A 19,367-nucleotide genomic window follows, 5' to 3' on the forward strand; every position below is an offset into this window, starting at 1 on the left:
TTTTCACCATTAAATATAATGCTGGCTGGAGGTTTGTCATATACAGCCTTTATGTTCCATGGATTCCTAATTTTTCCAGAACCTTCATCATAAAGGGGTGTTGGATCTTGTCAAATGCTTTTTCTGAATCTATTGAAATAACCATGTGGTTCTTATCCTTGCTCTTTTTGATGTCACAAATTATATTAATTGATTTGCGTATATTGAACCAGTTTTGTATCCCTGAAATGAATCCTGTTTGATTGTAGTGTATGATTTTTTTGGATGAATTGTTGAAGTCCATTGGCTAAAATTTTGTTGAGAAGTTTTGCATCAATGTTCATCAAAGAAATGGGTCTATAGTTCTCTTTCTTTGATGAGTTCCTGCCTGGTTTTGGGATGAGGGTTATAATGACTTCATAGAATGAGTTCGGTAGTGAACTTTCTCTTTCAATTTCATTGAAGAGTTGGAGGAGTATTGGTGTGAGTTCTACTTTGAAGGCCTTGTAGAATTCCACTGTAAAACCATCTGGTCCTGGTCTTTTCTTAGATGGGAGGTCTCTTATTGCTGTTTCTATTTCAATGCTTGATATGGGCCTGTTAAGATGGTTTAACTCATCTTGGTTTCGTTTCAGCATGTCAATACCTGCTGAAAGGTCCATTTCTGCCAAGTTCTCAAATTTATTAGCATAGAGTTTTGCGAAGTATTCCCATATAATGTTTTGGATCTTGGTTGTTTCTGTTGTGATGTTTCCATTCTCATCTCTGAGTTTATTTATTTGGGTATGTTCTATTCTTTTTCTGATAAGATTTGCTAAGGGTATGCCAATTTTGTTAATTTTTTCGAAGAACCAACTCTGGTTTCTTGATTCTTTCTATGTTTTTTTTGGATTCTAATTCATGTAATTCTGATTTAATTTTATTTATTTCTTTTCGTCTACTGGATTGGGGTTTAGCTTGCTGTTCTTTTTCAAGGAGGCTCAGATGTCTCATTAAATTGTTGGTTTCAGATCTCTCCAATTTGTTGATGTAGGAACTCAGAGCTATAAATTCGCCTCTCAGTACTGCCTTTGCTGTGTCCCAGAGGAGCTGGTAATTTGTGTGCTCATTTTTGTTGAATATCATGAACATTTGAATTTCCTTTCTAATCTCTTCCATGACCCATTGGTGGTTTAACATTGTGTTGTTCAGCCTCCATGTGTTACAGGACTTTCTTTGGTAGCTTTTGGTGTTGAGTTCTAATTTTATTCCTTTGTGGTCTGAGAGAATGCAAGGTATAACTTCAATGTTTCTGAATTGGGACAAGTTTGCTTTGTGACCTAAAATGTGGTCTATTTTGGAAAATGTTCCATGTGCTGCTGAGAAAAACGTGTATTCTGACCTGATTTTTCTTACTTAGGGAAATAAAGCATCAGGCTAGAAGTTTCTAGAGCCTTTTTCTGATCTCTGAATTCTTTGATTGGTTATATCAAATTCAAGCTCATCACTGGTTTCATCCAGTCATCTGAGTTTCCTATGTATTTTAAAACTATGCTTTCCGTTGTTCAAACTCAAAAACATTGCTGTAGCTGGGTGCCAGTGGCTTACTCCTTTAATCCTAGCTATTCAGGAGTCTTATTTCTAGTTAAATAACAGAAAAAGCCAGAAGAAATGCTGTGGCTCAACTGGTATAGTGCTAGACTTGAACAAAAGATGCTCAGCGATATCACTCATGCCCAGAGTTCAGGCCTAAGGTTCAGCAAGAAACAAAAAAAAAATTGCTATAAAATTTGACTTGAAGATACTCATTTTGTCCCCACTTCCTGTTGATTTCAGCTCTATACTGTCTGTCACATTCCTTTTATCATTCCTGCTGCCCTCTGTAAGTTTTGGTTACTTTTTTTGTTGCTTCTCTGGAGCAAGTGTGCCTGTTTTGTGAGGTCTTGTGACTTTGGGTGAGGAAGTAAAATGGAAATAGTCCTTTGTAAGTAGCAGTCTAGCTGAGTGCTATTGGTGGTAAAAAAAGAAACTGAGGACATAGTTCAGAGACTTGTTCTATTAGGGCACAGAGACGAATTATTTCCTTTTTTGTTGTGCCTTCATATTAAATGTTTCCTAAATGTGTTTTTTTTTTTCCAGCATAATGGGAGTTTTGAGTAACAAGTGTGGTTTTCAACTCCAGTATCAAATGATTTTTTCAATATGGCTCCTGGCATTTAGTCCTCAAATGTGTGAACACTTGCGGCGCTATAATATCATTCCTGTTGTGTCTGACATCCTTCAAGAATCTGTCAAAGAGAAAGTGACAAGAATCATTCTTGCAGCATTCCGTGTAAGTGCCTTGTGTTTTTGTGGTTGTTGTTATTGTGTTAGTGATGGCTGCGTCTGTGTATGTTTGTGTAGCATTTTCTACTGTACTGTATATTTGAATTTTTAGCATGTGGAAAAATTGCTTATTTTTTGTGTAGTTATAGAGTTAGAGTCTATTAAAGTGTGTCTTTATGACATGAAGCTGTGGGACAGGTAGAAGAAACCACCTAAGTGAACGGAGTGCCTGAGTTAAAGTCCTTGAAGGAAGTGTACTGTCATTACATTCACATGGAGGGAGGCACTTTGTGCCCCATGCTCATCAACAGACTGTTCTTCAAGGAGTTTTTTTCTTTAACAGTCATAGTAGATAGAGATATTGGATCTACTGACTAGTAATATGTTTCCAAGACAACCACAAATACCTGTAATTATTATTTTTAAAATTTTTAAAAATTTTTTATTTTTATTGTGAACATACTGTACAGAGGGGTTACAATTACATGGGCAAGATAATGAGTACATTTCTTATCAAGCATTGTAGCCTCCTCCTTTGTTTCCCCTTACTATCCCTGTCCTCCCATCACCCCCCCTCCCCTCCACTAAAGTTGTAAAGTTTGTTTTCAACATAACTTCTTGTACATCTCATTGTTGCAGTGGGCCCACCTGTATCCCTATTCAAATACTTGTAATTATATTAAAGAGTAAAATTATATCATTAGGAAATTAGAATCTTCACAATTAAATAAAACAACTTCCTGTCGATCAGATGAGGAAGCTGAGGGCAGAATTGGAGCTGTCTAGAATCTGAATTCTAGGTAGGTAAAATGCAGAAATAAAATATTCTTATTTGTTTCCTTAGAGATAGTGTCTTTACCATCTCTGCTAGTAATTTTGCTGATTCTTTTAGGACTTGATAGGCTTCTGAGACATTGCTGGCATAAAGTCTCATCCTAAAATGGCCATCGTGATGTTTATCTATAATCTCAGCACTTGGGAGGTGGAGGCAGGAAGACAGAAGGTCTAGTACTACTACTTTTGTTTTTTTAAATAAAAACTTTATAAATAATGTCAAATCACTTTTTAAAAGTTTGCTGATTTATATTTTTAGGAGTTATATATTGGGGGTTTATGTTTTTCTGCACTCCTATTTACATTTATTATTATCTTCTGAGTTTTAAAAATCTTAGCTAAAAAGCAAAATCATTGTTTTAATTTGCATCCTATTAATAATGAATGTAGATGCATGTATTTTAATATTTTTATTCACCATTTACTTTCTTTCTATAAATTGCTTATTCATAGCATTTGTCACTTTTTAAAATGGGCAATTTAATGTGTAGGAACTCTTTTTTCAGATGTCTGTAGTTAATAACAGCTGATACTTATTGAGAGCATATACTGGGTCAGAACTGTCCTAATTACTTTAAAGAATTACACATTAAATCATTCTAAAAGCTCCATATAGTGGTTCTTAGGTCATCAAGGGTTAAGTGATTTGCCAAAATAGCCAAGAAGCAGTACCGAGATTTAAAGTCAGTTTGACTCACGCACTTGATCATCAGTTAACCTAGGTTTGGTGCTAAGTGTCATAATTGTTGAATTTTTAAAACTGTATTTTTTCTTGTCTTTTCTTTTTTGGTACTGGGGATTGAACCCTGAACATGTACTTTCTAGGCAAGTGCTTTGAGCTACATCCCAGTCTGATTGTTGTTTTGATATATGTAGCCTTCATAATTAACTTATAGAGCCTTTTATGACTTTATTTTCTCCATGAGGAAATTGAGACTTGAGGGAAAGTTCTTCACTTGGTGGAAGGTTCACATTGCAGGTGCTCTGTCAACTCTAAAACTGCCTTTTTTTGAGTTCCAGTTTTTATTTTATTTTAATATGTATATAATGCCTTCTTCTTAACCATTCCAGCATCATCATCCTCTTTTCTTTTTTGATTCATTTTCTTAGGAACTTTAAAGTGTCATTCAGCGGGGAGGGGGGCGGAACATAACAAAGAAAATTCAAAGGTAATTTAAGAAGTCAAAATTTCTTGCTGTTGGAATTTCTCATCTGTTGAAGCATTAAACTCTGTGTCTTTCCAGGCTTTCAAGAACATCGAGGGGGTGATTGAAGGGTGGAGAAGGGATCAGTGTAGTCCTGTGGAGAGGTAGAAAGGAAATCCAGGTGTGATCTGCTCAGTGCTCACCAAGTGTTAGCTAAGTGTTGCTCTGGACATTAGATTGACCGTGTGTGTGTGTGTGTGTGTGTGTGTGTGTGTGTGTGTGTGTGTGTGTGTGTGTGTGTGTGTGTGAGTGTGTGTGTGTGTGTGTGTGTTAGCTAAGTGTTGCTCTGGACATTAGATTGACCGTGTGTGTGTGTGTGTGTGTGTGTGTGTGTTAGCTAAGTGTTGCTCTGGACATTAGATTGACCGTGTGTGTGTGTGTGTGTGTGTGTGTGTGTGTGTGTGTGTGTCTGGACATTAGATTGACCGTGTGTGTGTGTGTGTGTGTGTGATGTTCCGGGGCTTCAACTCAAGGCCTGGGCTCTGTCTCTGATCGTGTGTGTGTGTGTGTGCGCGCGCGTGTGTGTGATGTGCTCTGGACATTAGATTGACCGTGTCTGGATATTACATTGACCGTGTGTGTGTGTGTGTGTGTGTGTGTGTGTGTGTGTGTGTGTGTGTGTGCGCGCGCGCGCGCTTCAACTCAAGGTCTGGGTTCTGTCTCTGATCATTTTTGCTCAAGGCTGGTACTCAGCTTCACTTTCAGCTTTTTCCATGGTTAATTAGAGATAAGAGTCTCATGGACTGCCTTGCTTGGGCTGGCTTCAAACCACAGTCCTCAGATCTCAGCTTTCTGAGTAGCAAAGATTATGGGTATGAGCCACTGATACTTGGCTTAGATTGGCTTTTGATTATTGATTTTTATTTTAAAAAGTTCTGTGCTTTTTTGGTATAATTTGGGGAGTGGAAGGGAAAAAACAAATTGTTTAAATAGGGATACAGGTTGACCTATTGCAACAATGAGATGTACAAGACACTATGTCAAAATATGAACTTTATAATTTAGGCAGGGGTGGAGGGGATTGGGGGGATTGAGGGGAAGGGGAGAATGTAGTTGTGGAGATAGGAGGGAAGGGATGGTAGGGGAAAAATAAAGGAGGAGGCAACAATGCTTGATAAGAAATGTACTCATTACCTTGCTCATGTGATTATAACCCCTTTGTACAGTATTTTCACAATAAAAATCTAGTTTTAAAAAAAAGTTCTATGCTTTTTCATGAGATTGTTTGGGACATATAGGTATGGCTCAAGTGTTAGAATGCCAGACATGAATGAAATGCCCGGGGAAAGGTCCTAAGTTCAAGCCCCTGTACCAGAGAGTTTCCTCATAAGAATTAGGTAAATGAAATGTTTTCTTATCCCTCTTCCTCAGCATGGTGAATCTGGCATGTGTATTTCCAGCAGTTCTCTCTAGGCAAATTCAATCTTCAGTAGAAGTTGGGTGTCATGATGGGAAACACAAATCAAGCATCTGTGGTATAATACTGTCTTTGCATCTTGGTTATCCATGGCTTTTTTCCTCAACTTCCATCTCTCACTGTACTTAGCGTATAGACTAGGTTTATTCAGTGAGATAACAGGTGGAGTACAGAGTTTCCCCTAATAGTAGTGTCTCTCTCTCTCTCTTTTCTTTTTTCTTTTCTTGTGCCAGTCTTGAAGCTTGAACTCAGGGTCTGGGCGCTGTCCCTAAGCTTCTTTTGTTCTACTAGCTACTTTTGGTAGAGTTAGTGCTCTGCCACCTGAGCCATAGCACCACTTCTGGTTTTTTTTTTCTAAGTAGTTTATTGGAGATAAGAGTTTCACAGACTTTTCTGCCTGGATTGGCTTTGAACCTCGATCCTCACATCTCAGCCTCTTGAGTAGCTAGGATTATGGGTATGAGCCACCAGCACCTAGCTGCAGTGTGTCTCTTAAAGTTCCTCTCTCTGTAACTTGAATCTTTGCTATATTAAGGTTGAGCCCAGGCAAAGATCCAGTGCTGTTTTATAAAAGGCAGCATGAATATTAAACTAATATTTAGTAAGCTATAAAAGGTTTTATTTGAACTACAGTCATACTTTCAAATTTTGCTCATAATGCATACATTTGTCATAATTTCTAGACTTCCATTGTCTCCAATTTTGGATTTCAGATTATTTTAGAAATAGACCTAGGTCATTGGCAGAAGTAATAGCTCTTTTAGACTATCTTGTGTTAAGTTTTGGTTAATACAGTCAGTTATGTGAACATGCAGAGGGCTAAAACTCAAAAGAATGTCTCTAAGACAACCACAAGTTTCATAGATAGGACTGAAGTGTTCATAAGGCTGTAGTGCAACCATTGATTGAAATCGTCAGTCAGGTGGGGAAAATAATATTTTAAAAAATAATCTCAATTCTCTCCGGTGCCAGTGGCTCATAACTCTAATCCTAACTTCTCAGAAGGCTGAGATCTGAGGATTGTGGTTCAAAGCCAGTCTGGGCAGAAAAGTCTCCCTGAGACTTATCTCCAATTAACTACTCAAAAACTGGAAGTGGAGCTGTTACTCAAAGTGGTAAAGTGATAGCCTTGAGGAAAAGACCTCAGGGCCAGTGCCCAGGCCCCACATTCAAGCCTTACAAGGACGACAAAATAAATAAAATAAAAAATAAAACTCAATTCCTTTATCATTTTAAAAGAGGTTTCACCAATCAGATTGTTTGAGGATTGTTTGTTCATTATTTTTCCCACCTGAAACTTTTGTGCTGAAGTGAGGAAGCTCATTGAGCTGCTATGAGCCAAACAAATCTAACAGCTGTTAATTATTATTTCCTTCCATTTAGCTGGATGAGTTTTATTTTTGAAAATGTCACTTACTTATTCATAGTAGGTGCTGAACTCCACGTCTCTGCAAATGTTATTTCTGTTGGTTCGTTTGATTTGTCAGTCTTTAGTTCCTAAAATAAATTAGAATGTTTTGGGGCTGTGACTGTGACAAACATTGGAAATTGTGTTTGTTGTCTAGAATTTTACCTCTGTTGTGAGTTTAGTCAAGAGCCTGCATTTTTTGTCAGATAATAAAGTAAATTATAGTTTTACAGCTGTATGATTTTCATTAGAAAGACTTAAGAATTATAGCAAATTTAAAAAAAAAAAACACTTATCTTTTTTCTTTTCCTTTCCTTCTCTTTCGTCCTTCCTCCCTGCCTGCCTCCTCGCCTTCCTGCCTGCCTCCCGCCTGCCTCCCAGCCTCCCTCCCAGCCTCCCTTCCTTCCTTTCTTCCTTCCTTCCTTCCTTCTTTCCTTCCTTCCTTTCTTCTTCAGTTCTGGTCCTGGGGTTTGAACTCAGGGCCTGGGCAAAAAAAAAAAAAAAAAAGCTCCAACCAACCAACAGCCTTATGGACATATGGGCTAATGAGCTAAAGAGTCTTCTCAGAAGAAGGAGTAAAAATGGGCAATAGGCACATGAAGAAATGCTTAACATCTCTGAATATAAGGAAATGCTAATCAAAACAACATTGAGATTCTACCTCATACAGTTAGAATTGCCTTTAGCAAGAAAACAAAAAAGGGTACCCTAATACACTGTTGGTGGGAACGTAAACTTGTTCATTCACTCTGGAAAGCAGTGTGGAAGTTCCTCAAAAAAATATAGAACTACCCTGTGTTCCAGAAATTCTGCTACTGGGAATGGTCTAGAGGATTTCAAACCAGGATACACTAAAGCCACCAACACAACCATGTTCTTTACAGCACTATTCACTATAAAGTATAGAATCAGCCTAGTGCCCTTCAATGGATAAATGGATGGAGAAAATGTGGTATATATACACAGTGACTTACTCATTCATTAGAAAGAATGATATTATTTATAAAGAAATGGAAAGACCTAAAAAAAATTACACTGTTAAAGTAAGTTAGACCCAGAGAGACAAGGGATACATGTTTTGCTTTACATGTGGAAGCTAGATTTATCTTATAAATCTTTAATAAACACATTGGGCAATATGCAAGTGGTTGCAAATGTCTTAACTAAATACGGTAGATTCAAGGGAGAACTAAATAGTGTGATTAAATTACAGTAATAGCACAATTTTTTTGGAAAGGTAAAGTTCAGAGTTCAACAAAATAAACACCAGCAAGTGGGACTTGAAAGGATTGGATGGGATGGGGTCAAGGGGAGAGGAGTAGATTAATGAAGAGGAGAAGTAATAAGGGAGAATGCAGTTAATAATTGAATGTATATCCTACAAAATTAGGAATGAGGGAAGGAGTGGGCAGAAGAAGGATGAGTGAAGAGTGACATCGATCAAGATTCATAAACTGCTTTGTTAAATAACAACTCCATCATAGTAAAAAACAAAACAAAACAAAACAAAAAAAAACAACCCATCTCTGATACCTAGCCTGGAACTATGGATTTTGTATCTCACAGTTTAGTAAAAATACTAGGCGTCAAGATGATTTCCTTTGCCCAGTGGGTTACATATTGTTATACATTCACATAGAAATTAAAAATGTAGTCTTTAAAGAGGTAGAGTGCTTGCCTGGAGCTGAAGAGCTGAGGGACAGCATCCAGGCCCAGAGTTCAAGCCCCACGACTGACCAAAAAAAAATGTAGTCTTTAATTGAATTCCATTATGAGGATAGAACCTTGTCTGTAAAATTGTATAAACCTTTTGAAATTTGAGACTTGTTTTATGACTCATAGTGTATCACAGTGAAGTACTATGTGTACATGAATGTACTATGTGTACTTTGAAAGAATGAGGAATTTGTAGGTGGGAATAGTGTTCTCTAAATGTCAATTAGGTCAGGGTTGTGGATAGTATTATTTAGATCTTCCATGCTCTGATTTTGTCTAGTGGTTCTATCAGCTGCTGCGAATTGCTAAAATCTCTATTGTAGATTTATTTATTTTCCCTTTAATTCTTTCAATTTTTGCTTCATGAATTTATGAATGTTATATTTGTTTGATGAATGGACCCTTGTGTCCATTATGAAATATCCTTATTACTGATAATATTCTTCGTCTATTTTATCTGAAAGTAATGCTCCAAGCCTATGGTCTTCTGTTTGTGGTTTGCTTAATAAATCTTTTCCTGGCTTTTTTAGTATCACCTTATGACTTTACCCTTAAAGATTACTTCTTTTAGACACTATCTTGGCTCTTGAACTTTTATCCAATAGTCTGTTAAGCTGAGTGTTTAGTTGACTGGCATTTTAAAGTAATTATTGGGTTGGATTTAGAACTATTTATGTTTTAGAGATTTTACTGTTTGTTTACCTCATTTTGTTGTTTGTTTTTTGATCTTAATTTTTTGCCTTGTCTTGTGTTAACTGAATCCTTTTTAGAACTTTATTTTAATTTTTCCATTGGCCTTTAACTGCCCCCTTTCATAGTTTCCTAATTCCTACAGGTTGTTTCATTGTCACAATATGCACCTTTAGCTTTTCTCATTATATTGAAAGTTAATATTGTACTTACTCAGTTTTATGTAGTCCAACAAATAACAGACTTGGCCAAATCTGCTACCACCATTTATATATAAGTAAAGTTTTATCACTTTAAATTATTTTGCTTTGTATTGGTTTTTAAAAAAATTGTAAAGGTGATATACAGAGGGGTTAGAGTTATGTAAATAAGGTAATCAATACATTTTTTTTGTTTGTTTGTTTTTGGGTCCGGTTGTGGGGCCTGAACTCTGGGCCTGGGTGCTGTCCCTCAGCTCTTCAGTTCAAGGCTAGCGCTCTACCACTTGAGCCAACAGTGCCACTTCCAGCTTTTTCTTTTTGCTTATGTGGTGCTGAGGAATCGAATCCAGGGCCTCAGGCATGCAAGGCAAGCACTCTACCACTGAGCCACTTTCCCAGCCCAATACATTTCTTTTTTAAAGTGTTACCTCCTGCCTCATTTTTTCCATTCCCCCTGATCCCTGGACTCTCCTCCCCTCCAAGTTGTAAAGTTCATTTCCAACAGTGTCTAGGGCATATCACTGTTGCATTGGTTCACCCTTTGTCGCACCATTTCTGTGATTCCTCTTCCCTTCCCCAAATCAAATAAACTTATATATAAGACAGTGAGTACAGAAATCAAAAGCAGTGTCAACAGGGAATAAACCAAAGGAACAAAAAAAAGAGGAAAAATAACCGAAAACAGTACACTAAAAAAAATCATTTCCGTTTCTTGGAGTTCGTTTTGATTAGCATCATTTTCTGTGGTCATTTGCGCATAGGTATTGAGCCATTCTGATCCTCTGCTAAGAGGACTTTATTTATTTATTTATTTAGCACTTTAAAGACAGTGTTCTGACTTGCCTGCATTGCTTTGGATGAGGGGGTCACCCTTCTGTATTTATACTAGTTTTCTCTCTATATATACTAGGGATTAAGTTTAGGGTCTTGTGCTTGTTAAGCAGACATTCTATGTTTGAGCCTTTTTTTGCTGGTGTTGTTTTCAAGGTGTGGCCCTGTTCAAAGGCTGTGGTTCTCCTACCTGTGCTTCCCTGTGTCTCTGGGAGTTAAGTTGCATGCCGCTGCTCCCAACCCTTGTGCTTCTCCTGTAGCTGTAGATGTTATCTTGTGGTCACACACTACTATGCCCAGCTATTGGTGTGGCTGACTAACTGCTCTTTCCCTCTTCAACTCTGAACTGAACATTGTGTTTTGGTTGGTGGTTCAGGTTGTAGTTCAGATCTTTTCTCTTTGGCTGAAATGCTTTGAATCTGTTCTGTGCCTGAATGTCTTAAGGGGTTGGTTCCATGTTATCAGACAGTATTTGAGTCCTTTTCCTGACTTGTTTTCTTCTCTTCAACATTCATTGTCCAGGTTCACTATTGTTCTTTTCCAGCACCCCAAACTTACCATTTGGCTTTTTTTTGTGGGTGAGGGGGTTCTGACTGTTATCAGGCCTGATGGGACAAGTGTATTTAATCTCAAAACCTTTACTGACAGAGGCTTGCTTATGTTGCTCCCTGACCTTCCAACTGCCAGTGAGTGCACTCCAAACCAGAGTTCTACTTACTTTCCCGCTGGTAATTGCTTTTTCAGCATGTCATGGTTTTATAGTTGTTTCTTCAGGAGAGAGGTTCATCCAGTAGCTTCATATCTGAGTTGAAGTTCATGTTTTTAGTTTTGAAGCAGTTCTAAATGCAAATTAATTGAGCTACTTTTTACTTATAATAAAAAGTAATTCATGATATTATAGGTAAAAGCACTCAGAAGCAATGTTAGTAAGTTTACAAATATCTTATTGAATTTAAACTCTGAGCCAAACAATAATATAAAGCAAATGAGAAAATGAGACATTAGTTTTCAAGTATTTGAAATTTTGTGGAAACATAAGGGAAAGAGTGGGCACTGACAGTGCTAAGTAAATATTTTTCTGTATTTATTTAGCATAATTATTACTGGTATAACTTTCTTACAAAATTAAAATTCAAATTTTAGTACCATTTATTTTGAGTTGTTGCTATGTGAATATGTGTGTGTGTGTGTGTGTGTGTGTGTGTGTGTGTGTGTGTGTGTGTGTGTGTGTGTGTGTGTGAGGGCAGGCAGTTCATGGGTCTTTTTTTTTTGGATCAAATGGTGAAACTGGGTTTCTTGAGATTGTGGCTATGTCTTGGTTAATCTTGTTTCCAGAATTTAGCTTGCACCTTGTCCAGAAATAATGGTTTCAAAGAACAGCTGATCTTCATAAAGGTGTATGTTCCTTTGGTGTTTTCATAAATACTTTTAAGAAATAGAACAGCATAGAAGAAATGTAGAATTTGACTGTATTCTTGTATAAAAAAGAAAACTTTTTAAGTTTTTCTTTGTGCCTTGTCCCCTTAAAGAGTTGATTGTGGGGAAGGTGGCTTGTTAAACTTGAGAGATACTTGAATGAACAATCTTTTTTTTTTGTGATACTGAAATTTGAGCTCAGGGCCTCACACTTGCTAGGCAGATGCTCTATGGTTGAGTCGGGCTTCTAGCATTTTTAGGATCCTGTGTTCTCTAGGAGAGCAACAAATGAAAAGTTCAATGTGGTGTGCTGAGAAGCAAAATCATGGTCAAGAATTGTGATGGGGATTTAGTGTTATTTCCCTTGTTTGTGTGCGCTATTGAAGTTTTGTACTCAGGGATTTATGGCTGCACTTGACCTATGCCTCTAGCCCTTTTTGTTTTAGTTATTTTATTTTTTAGATACTACCTTGTGTTTTATTGCCCAGGAAAGGATTGTTGCAGGAAACAGGGATTATGGGTAAAGTCATTCACTTAAAAGTGATAGTTTCTGACACCTAGAAGGAGGATATGAAAGGAAGTACAGAAATCTGCAAATATCACATGACAAATTATATTAGGTTTTCATTGTCTCTTTGTCTAACCCAGAACTTTTTAGAAAAATCAACAGAAAGAGAAACTCGCCAAGAATATGCTCTGGCTATGATTCAGTGCAAAGTTCTTAAACAGTTGGAGAATCTGGAACAACAGAAATATGATGATGAAGATATCAGTGAAGATATCAAATTTCTTTTGGACAAACTTGGTGAGAGTGTCCAGGACCTTAGGTGTGTTATATTCTTATTTTTAAAGTTTCCTTATACTGGATTTGTTTGACTTAAATAGTGTTTCGTTTACATTTGGTTTTAAGAGTAATGGGGAGGAGAGTCCTCACTAAGTTACCAAGGCAGATCTCAACTTCATGTGTTCAATATAGATCCTCTCACTTCAGCTTCCTTAATAGCTGAGACTACAGATGACCCACTGATTTACATAGCTTTAAATATAATTTTTCTGTAAAGGTGCTATACCTCTGTATTACAACTATAATAAGTCAGATGAAGAATACATTTTTGAAGAGTATTATCTCTTACCTTGTTCTCTTCTAGTTTTTCCTTTCTGTCTCTATTTTCATTTTCAACAGTGTCTAGTGAGTATCACTGCTACATTTATTTACATTTGTCCCACCATTTTTCTGCCCCCCTTTACCCTCCCAAAGGTGCACGAACAAACAAGACAAAAGGAACAAAAAAGCAAAACAGCAACAACAACAACAAACACCTCTTGTTTCCATTTCTTGGAGTTCATTTTGATAAATACTATTTCACATGATCAGATGCACATAGGCTTTGTGCCTTTGTGTTTCTCTCTTAAGAATGTCCTCCTTTGGTGTTACTGTATGTGTAGATGCCTACAATCCTGTATAATTTATCATGTCCCAGTATTTGTTTTTTTCTTTTGCCATGAGTATGTTTACTTGTAGATTTATAGGTACATTCTAGTTACCACAAATGAGGGAAACTGCAACTTATATTTCTTTCGGTCTGGTTTACTTTGTTTAATATAATTTTTTCCAAGTCTTATCATTACCTTACAAATTGCATAAGTTTTCTACAAAATTATTGAAGGGGCTGAGAATATTTAAAGGGATGATACCGATCAAGATGCATTGTACTTGTAAACTGCTTTGTTATGTTAAATGACACCTCCTTTGTACAGTTACTTAAAGATAATAACACATTTAAAAAAAGAAAATTGGATTGGTTGTCAACTATGAAAACTGAGAGATTTCCCTAAATATCTTCTGTTACCTCATTGTTACATGGTAAGGTGGGTGAGAGCCTTCTGTCTTGTGGAGATTCCCATAATTTTATTTTCACAAAGATAATAGATTGATGGGTACAGCTGGTTTACCTATTTTGGTTATTATAAGGCTTAGGATATGGATGTTAAAAATTCTAGTAGGAGAAGAATGAGGGAAGGGGTAACAAGTTTGACAAGAAATGCACTACTTATGTGTAACTGTGACCCCTCTGTATATCACCTTGACAATAAAACAAGAAAAAAAAAGGAAACAAAAGCATCAAAGATGAAACAAAGCAAATTCTAGTTAACTTCTCATACAGACTGGCCCACATTAAAGTAAGAAATTGTTTAGTCAGGAACTCTGGTTACACAGAATTACCAATGAACATTTAATGGACCAAATGGTCACTTAGATATTTTATTTTCCTTTTTAGTCTTGGAGTAGCTTTCAGATTCTTATGAACTTGAACTTTTTCAAAAAACATTTTATAGTTCCTTTGATGAATACAGTTCAGAACTTAAATCGGGAAGGTTGGAATGGAGTCCTGTGCACAAATCTGAGAAATTTTGGAGAGAGAATGCTGTGAGGTTAAATGAGAAGAACTATGAACTCCTGAAGTAAGTTGTTATTCTGCCTTGTGCCCTGAAAACCTGTGTTTTCAACTCATTAGCCTTTTTTTATTATTCTCTACATTTTAGATGTTGTGTGGTTTTACCATATTTTCTTGCTGGAAAAATGTGATTGAGTGGCCTTTTTGTGCTTTTGTCATTTATACAGATCTTCTTGGAGATGTGCTTGTTAATTTTATTTCTGTTTTATGGAGTTCTGTATTTTGAATTTGAAACTTTTGGTCATATATTCATTTGTTACTCTTTTGTCTCACTCTGTCTTATGCCATTTCACTTTTTAATGGTGCCTTGAGCACAAGCTTTCAGTTTTAATGTGGCTCAATTTATTTATCTTTTCCTGCATGGCTAGTGCTTTTCTGTCTCTTGGTTAAGAAGTTTTAGCCCTCTATGGGCACAATGATTTCTTTCTGTTTTCTTGTAAAAACTTGTTTAGCCTCTTCTCCAGTTAATCTGGAGTTGATTTGGGATAAAGCATGAAATAGAAGTCAGGATTCACTTCTTTCCTTGCCTGATAAATGAATGAACAAGCATCCTATTGTTGAAAGAAGCATTTTATCCCATGATCTATAGACTTTTTTTTATCATAAGTGGCTGAATATCTGTATTTGTATGAATCTGCCTGCTATATAAAGCTTGTATTTGTGCATTTGGGGGCTGTTTTCTTATTCTTACCATAATGTATTTATGGTTTAGTAGTATTCATCATTACTTGATTACTTTTTTATGGTTACATAAATAGTCCATTGTATGAATAGACTACTTTTATTTTGTTTTTGATTAAAATCTAATATTTAAATTAACCTCAAGAATGTTTTAAAAATAATATATGTATTTTTATTATTACCGTAAAGATATGATGTTCAGAGGGGTTACAATTACATAAGTCATGTAATGAGTACATTTCTTTTTGAACAGTGTCAATTCTTCCCTCACTCTCTTCCAGTTCATTTTTAATGTATGTCTAGTGAGTATCACTGCTGCATTTGTTCACCCTTTGTCCCACCATTTCTGTGTTCTCCCTTACCCTCTCAAAGACAGGCAAAGAAAGGCAAAGAAAACAAAAACAGCAACAAAGAAAAAAACCCTTTTGTTCTAAAGAATGTTTTTAAGTTTCAACTATTTTTTCTTGGTTCTTTCATTTGTTTTAAGTTGCTCTTGTTTGTATTTTTGGAGCATTTTGTCTTCATTGACCACTTAGAACCGTTTTCAGACTCTAATTGTTTGGCTTGATATGGCCTGTTTTTGAACAAGGTCGTGAGATGTCAGATATATGTTAACAAGAATTCTACCTGCCAACGATAGAATATTGACATCTTTCAAACCAAAGTATACATTTTGTTTATATTCTTATGTCGTTCTTCCTTCTGAGACAGTGATTTTTTTATGAGCAATTTTATTTGTAATCATGTCATTACTTAAATCCTTCCTCTGATCGCTGGCAAAATGTGACAAAGACATCCTCATGTACCTACTTTAGTGTAACCTCAGATAAACTAAAGCCACATTTTATGTTTAGATGTTTGGATTATTTCTATCTTTTGGTTATTATATAATGCTACCAATAATACTATAAAGCTAATATTTGGACATTTTTATTTCTCTTATTTGAGTAGATAATCTAGGAATATAACTGGTAGACTGTTTTTCAAAGTGGCTGCACAATTTTATATTCACAGAAAATAAAGAGTACTAAGTACCAAATGTTCTTATTCATCTCCTTAACTTCTATCAGCACACAATTTCTAGATGTTAAAATCTCTTATTTCTCCTGCTTTTAGTTAATTTGTGCCAGCAAAAACAGTCTAAATATATGCTACAAATACATCTTCAATTGGTTAAAAGTGGGTTGTTTCTAGGGTAAGAATGATAGCAGTAACCTTTAGTAGAATGGATGTTTTCTTGATATTCTGCATATCCATGAACATGGGAAGTCTTTCCTGCTGTCTTCTTCAATTTCTTTAAAGTTGTTAATTTTTTTTTGTGGAGGATCTTCATCTCTTTGGTCAGGTTTATTTTGGTGATTAAAATTTTTTTATTTTTATTAAGTAGTTTTACAAAGGAGTTTCAATCCAGAAATCCGGTTATAAGTTATTTTTTGCTATTGCAAAAAATAAGTTGTTTCCATTTGCATTGTATATAGAATTTTAATATATTCCTTATATTGAATGTTTTGGTATGTTTACTTAATACGGCTTAGAGTCACTTAGAATAACTTAACCATTTTTAAAGATAGTATTTATGTAGAAATGTGAAAATATTTCTCTAGGGAATATTCCTAGAGAAAGAATTGCTGGGGTAAAGGAGCTATCTATTTTATAGTATATTAGGAATAGGGCTAGAGACATGTTGAAAGTGTAGAAGGCTTACCTACGATGTGTGACACTCTAGATTAAACCCTAGTCCTGAAAAAAAAAGTTAAAGAAAAGTAAAATAAACCAAGGACTGTTAAAATTATTTTTTCCAATGGCATCATTAACATTTATTGTTTTCACCAAGTATTTTCTTAGCTTCTACTATGATTAATACTTTTCTATGTTTTGCAGAATTAATTGAAAATAGAATACAGTCCTTATAATCACTAATCTCACATTGTATTTGAGTAAGAAAGACTAAACATATGCATATGGTCAGGGAATAAAGAATGTAAATGGCAAGTGTTGATTAGTATTATGAAGAGAACTGAAGTAGAAAAAGAGAATGATGGGTCTTAGGGTGATAGGACTCTTAGATGAGAAAAGATATTTGAGCTGAGAAGTAAATTTGTGCTCGCAATGTTCTACTAGGTTGAATCTGTAAGGTTTTTATGTATCATTTTAATTGAGTAGGTCTTTCTGGTATATTGTAATGTAGTAGGTTTTACTTATTAATCTTTTATCTAGCTCTCAAACATTACTCTGATTATCACTGTTCTCCTTTGCTTGTAGAACGAATTGAGAAATTTTCCACGTATTTTTGGGCTTTTGAGGAGTATATCATAATTTAAACATTCCAAGAATAATATTCAAGAAATTACCAAATTCTTGAATGGGAAAGCAGTCTATTTTAAGCTCACTGGATTCTTAGCACTGTGCCTTACCACTTTGCACCCAAGGACATGTACACTCCCAGAGAGAAACACTGCCCTTCTGGCAGTATTGAGGAGGGCAGTCAGACCTTGACAGAGTAAGGCCTTTTCTGCTATTGGTCCCTTGGCTTCTGTTCTCAGAAGTATCTATCAGATGCCAATGGAAAATTCCCTCTGTGTGGTTGTTCTATGAAGAGTTATTAGGAGAAAGTCTAGATGGTGATTTGGATTTCTGTCTCCTAAGAAACATGTGCTTGCCATAATGGATTTAATCTTAGTTGTAAAGCATACGTACTGGCCTTTTGTTAGAATTGGGGAACGCAATGGTAGGTATGTGCACTAGTGCTCCATCTACTGTCTTGAATGTGGGGTCCTGAAAAGATTTTGCCCTAGTACTAACAAGTAGGTACTATGGTTTACATACTGTAATTACCAAAGATCTACTCATAGTTTTATAGTAAAATTATTTATATTCTAGTTTCATTCTAAGCAGAGAAAGAGGAGTAGTTCATGATGTTTGGGGAGTTTTGTGTTGTATTGGTTTTGAATCTGGAGGCAACTTGTTACATATACATATACATACATATATATATAGGTTTGAAAATGACTAACTTGGTGTAATTGTGAAAGATGATTATCTTTATAAATATCTACTTTGAAGATGTCAGTATTATACCTATGCTCTATTGTGTTATTTAGAAATCATAGAATTTGATGTCTCTGTATAAAATTTTTTTCAGAATCTTGACAAAGCTTTTGGAGGTATCAGATGATCCACAAGTCTTAGCTGTTGCTGCTCATGATGTTGGGGAGTATGTGCGGCATTATCCCCGGGGCAAGCGGTAAGGGAAACCACAAAGTACCCAGTTTCTTCAAATTGTCAACATAGAGATCTACTAATGTACTTACGTACATAGTAGAGAAACTCAGCTAGTAAATTAAATCAAGATTACTACAAAAGTATTATATATCCTCTCCTACTGAAAACAAGTATGCTTTACATGTTCTATTTAGTACCATGTTATTTGCATATCTATGTCTAATTTTTCTTAATCTTGCTGTTTAAAATGCCATCTTGATGTAGTACTGAAGTCCTATGCAGCTTTCCAAATCCAAGAGTCTGTGACATGCCTAAGGAGGAAAATGTGTGTGTCAGATAAGCATCTTCCCAGCTGGAAGGAATATAGTACAGGACAAGCCAGGAGAACACCATGTGACCCTATTCCTTGAAACTATTATAGAGGCTCCAAAGTAGATGATTGGGGCCTGTTTAAGGATTTCATATCCTTTATTAAGAGCAGTGGGTGCTGCTGGGTTGTTTTAAACAGGGAAAATGTTATTTAGAATTTTGTGAAAATTATTTTGGCAACAGCAAGGAGTGTATGTTGAGTAGGAATAGCTCTCATACCATCAGCATTTTGGTCAAATAAACTGCTCTGGGCTTACTGTACTGCAGGACCTGGATGTTGTGGCCGTTGATTTTCACAGTAACTGTATGGGAGCTTTTCTTTTTTCTCCATATTTGGTAGGGTGAAATTTACTAGTTAAATGATTTTCTACTCTTAAACTATCTGAATAAAGAGCTGATTTATGAGAACATTTCAGAGCATTGGTCTTATGTTACTATGAATATGAGATAATCTTTAGTACTGATTTTAAGTAAACCAGAAGTATTTGTAAATACTGAAGTTTAACTTCATATTTAACCACCTAAAAACTGTAGTCTAGAATGTTCTAGTCCATGAAGTATCCAGGTAGATGGCATTTTCTTAGAATAAGAAATGAGGATATGAGTTGGATTTGTCATTAGGAATTAAAAAAAGAAAAC

At 35.8% G+C, this 19,367-nt stretch overlaps 1 protein-coding gene across 3 annotated transcripts in view; it reads left to right on the plus strand.

Moving 5' to 3' along the window:
* Positions 1-19,367, plus strand: part of Atp6v1h (ATPase H+ transporting V1 subunit H) — an 88,132-nt gene that overhangs the window by 47,339 nt on the left and 21,426 nt on the right. For all 3 annotated transcript variants that reach the window (XM_042696137.1, XM_042696136.1, XM_042696138.1), the window contains 4 exons: positions 2,098-2,290; positions 12,649-12,827; positions 14,338-14,463; positions 18,280-18,381. In XM_042696137.1, coding sequence (XP_042552071.1) covers positions 2,098-2,290; positions 12,649-12,827; positions 14,338-14,463; positions 18,280-18,381 — 600 coding nt within the window. The remainder of the gene's footprint in view (positions 1-2,097; positions 2,291-12,648; positions 12,828-14,337; positions 14,464-18,279; positions 18,382-19,367) is intronic.

The sequence above is a fragment of the Dipodomys spectabilis genome, unplaced genomic scaffold (genome assembly GCF_019054845.1).
Source record: "Dipodomys spectabilis isolate Male_0828 unplaced genomic scaffold, ASM1905484v1 ptg000199l, whole genome shotgun sequence".
In the NCBI taxonomy this organism is placed as follows: domain Eukaryota; kingdom Metazoa; phylum Chordata; class Mammalia; order Rodentia; family Heteromyidae; genus Dipodomys; species Dipodomys spectabilis.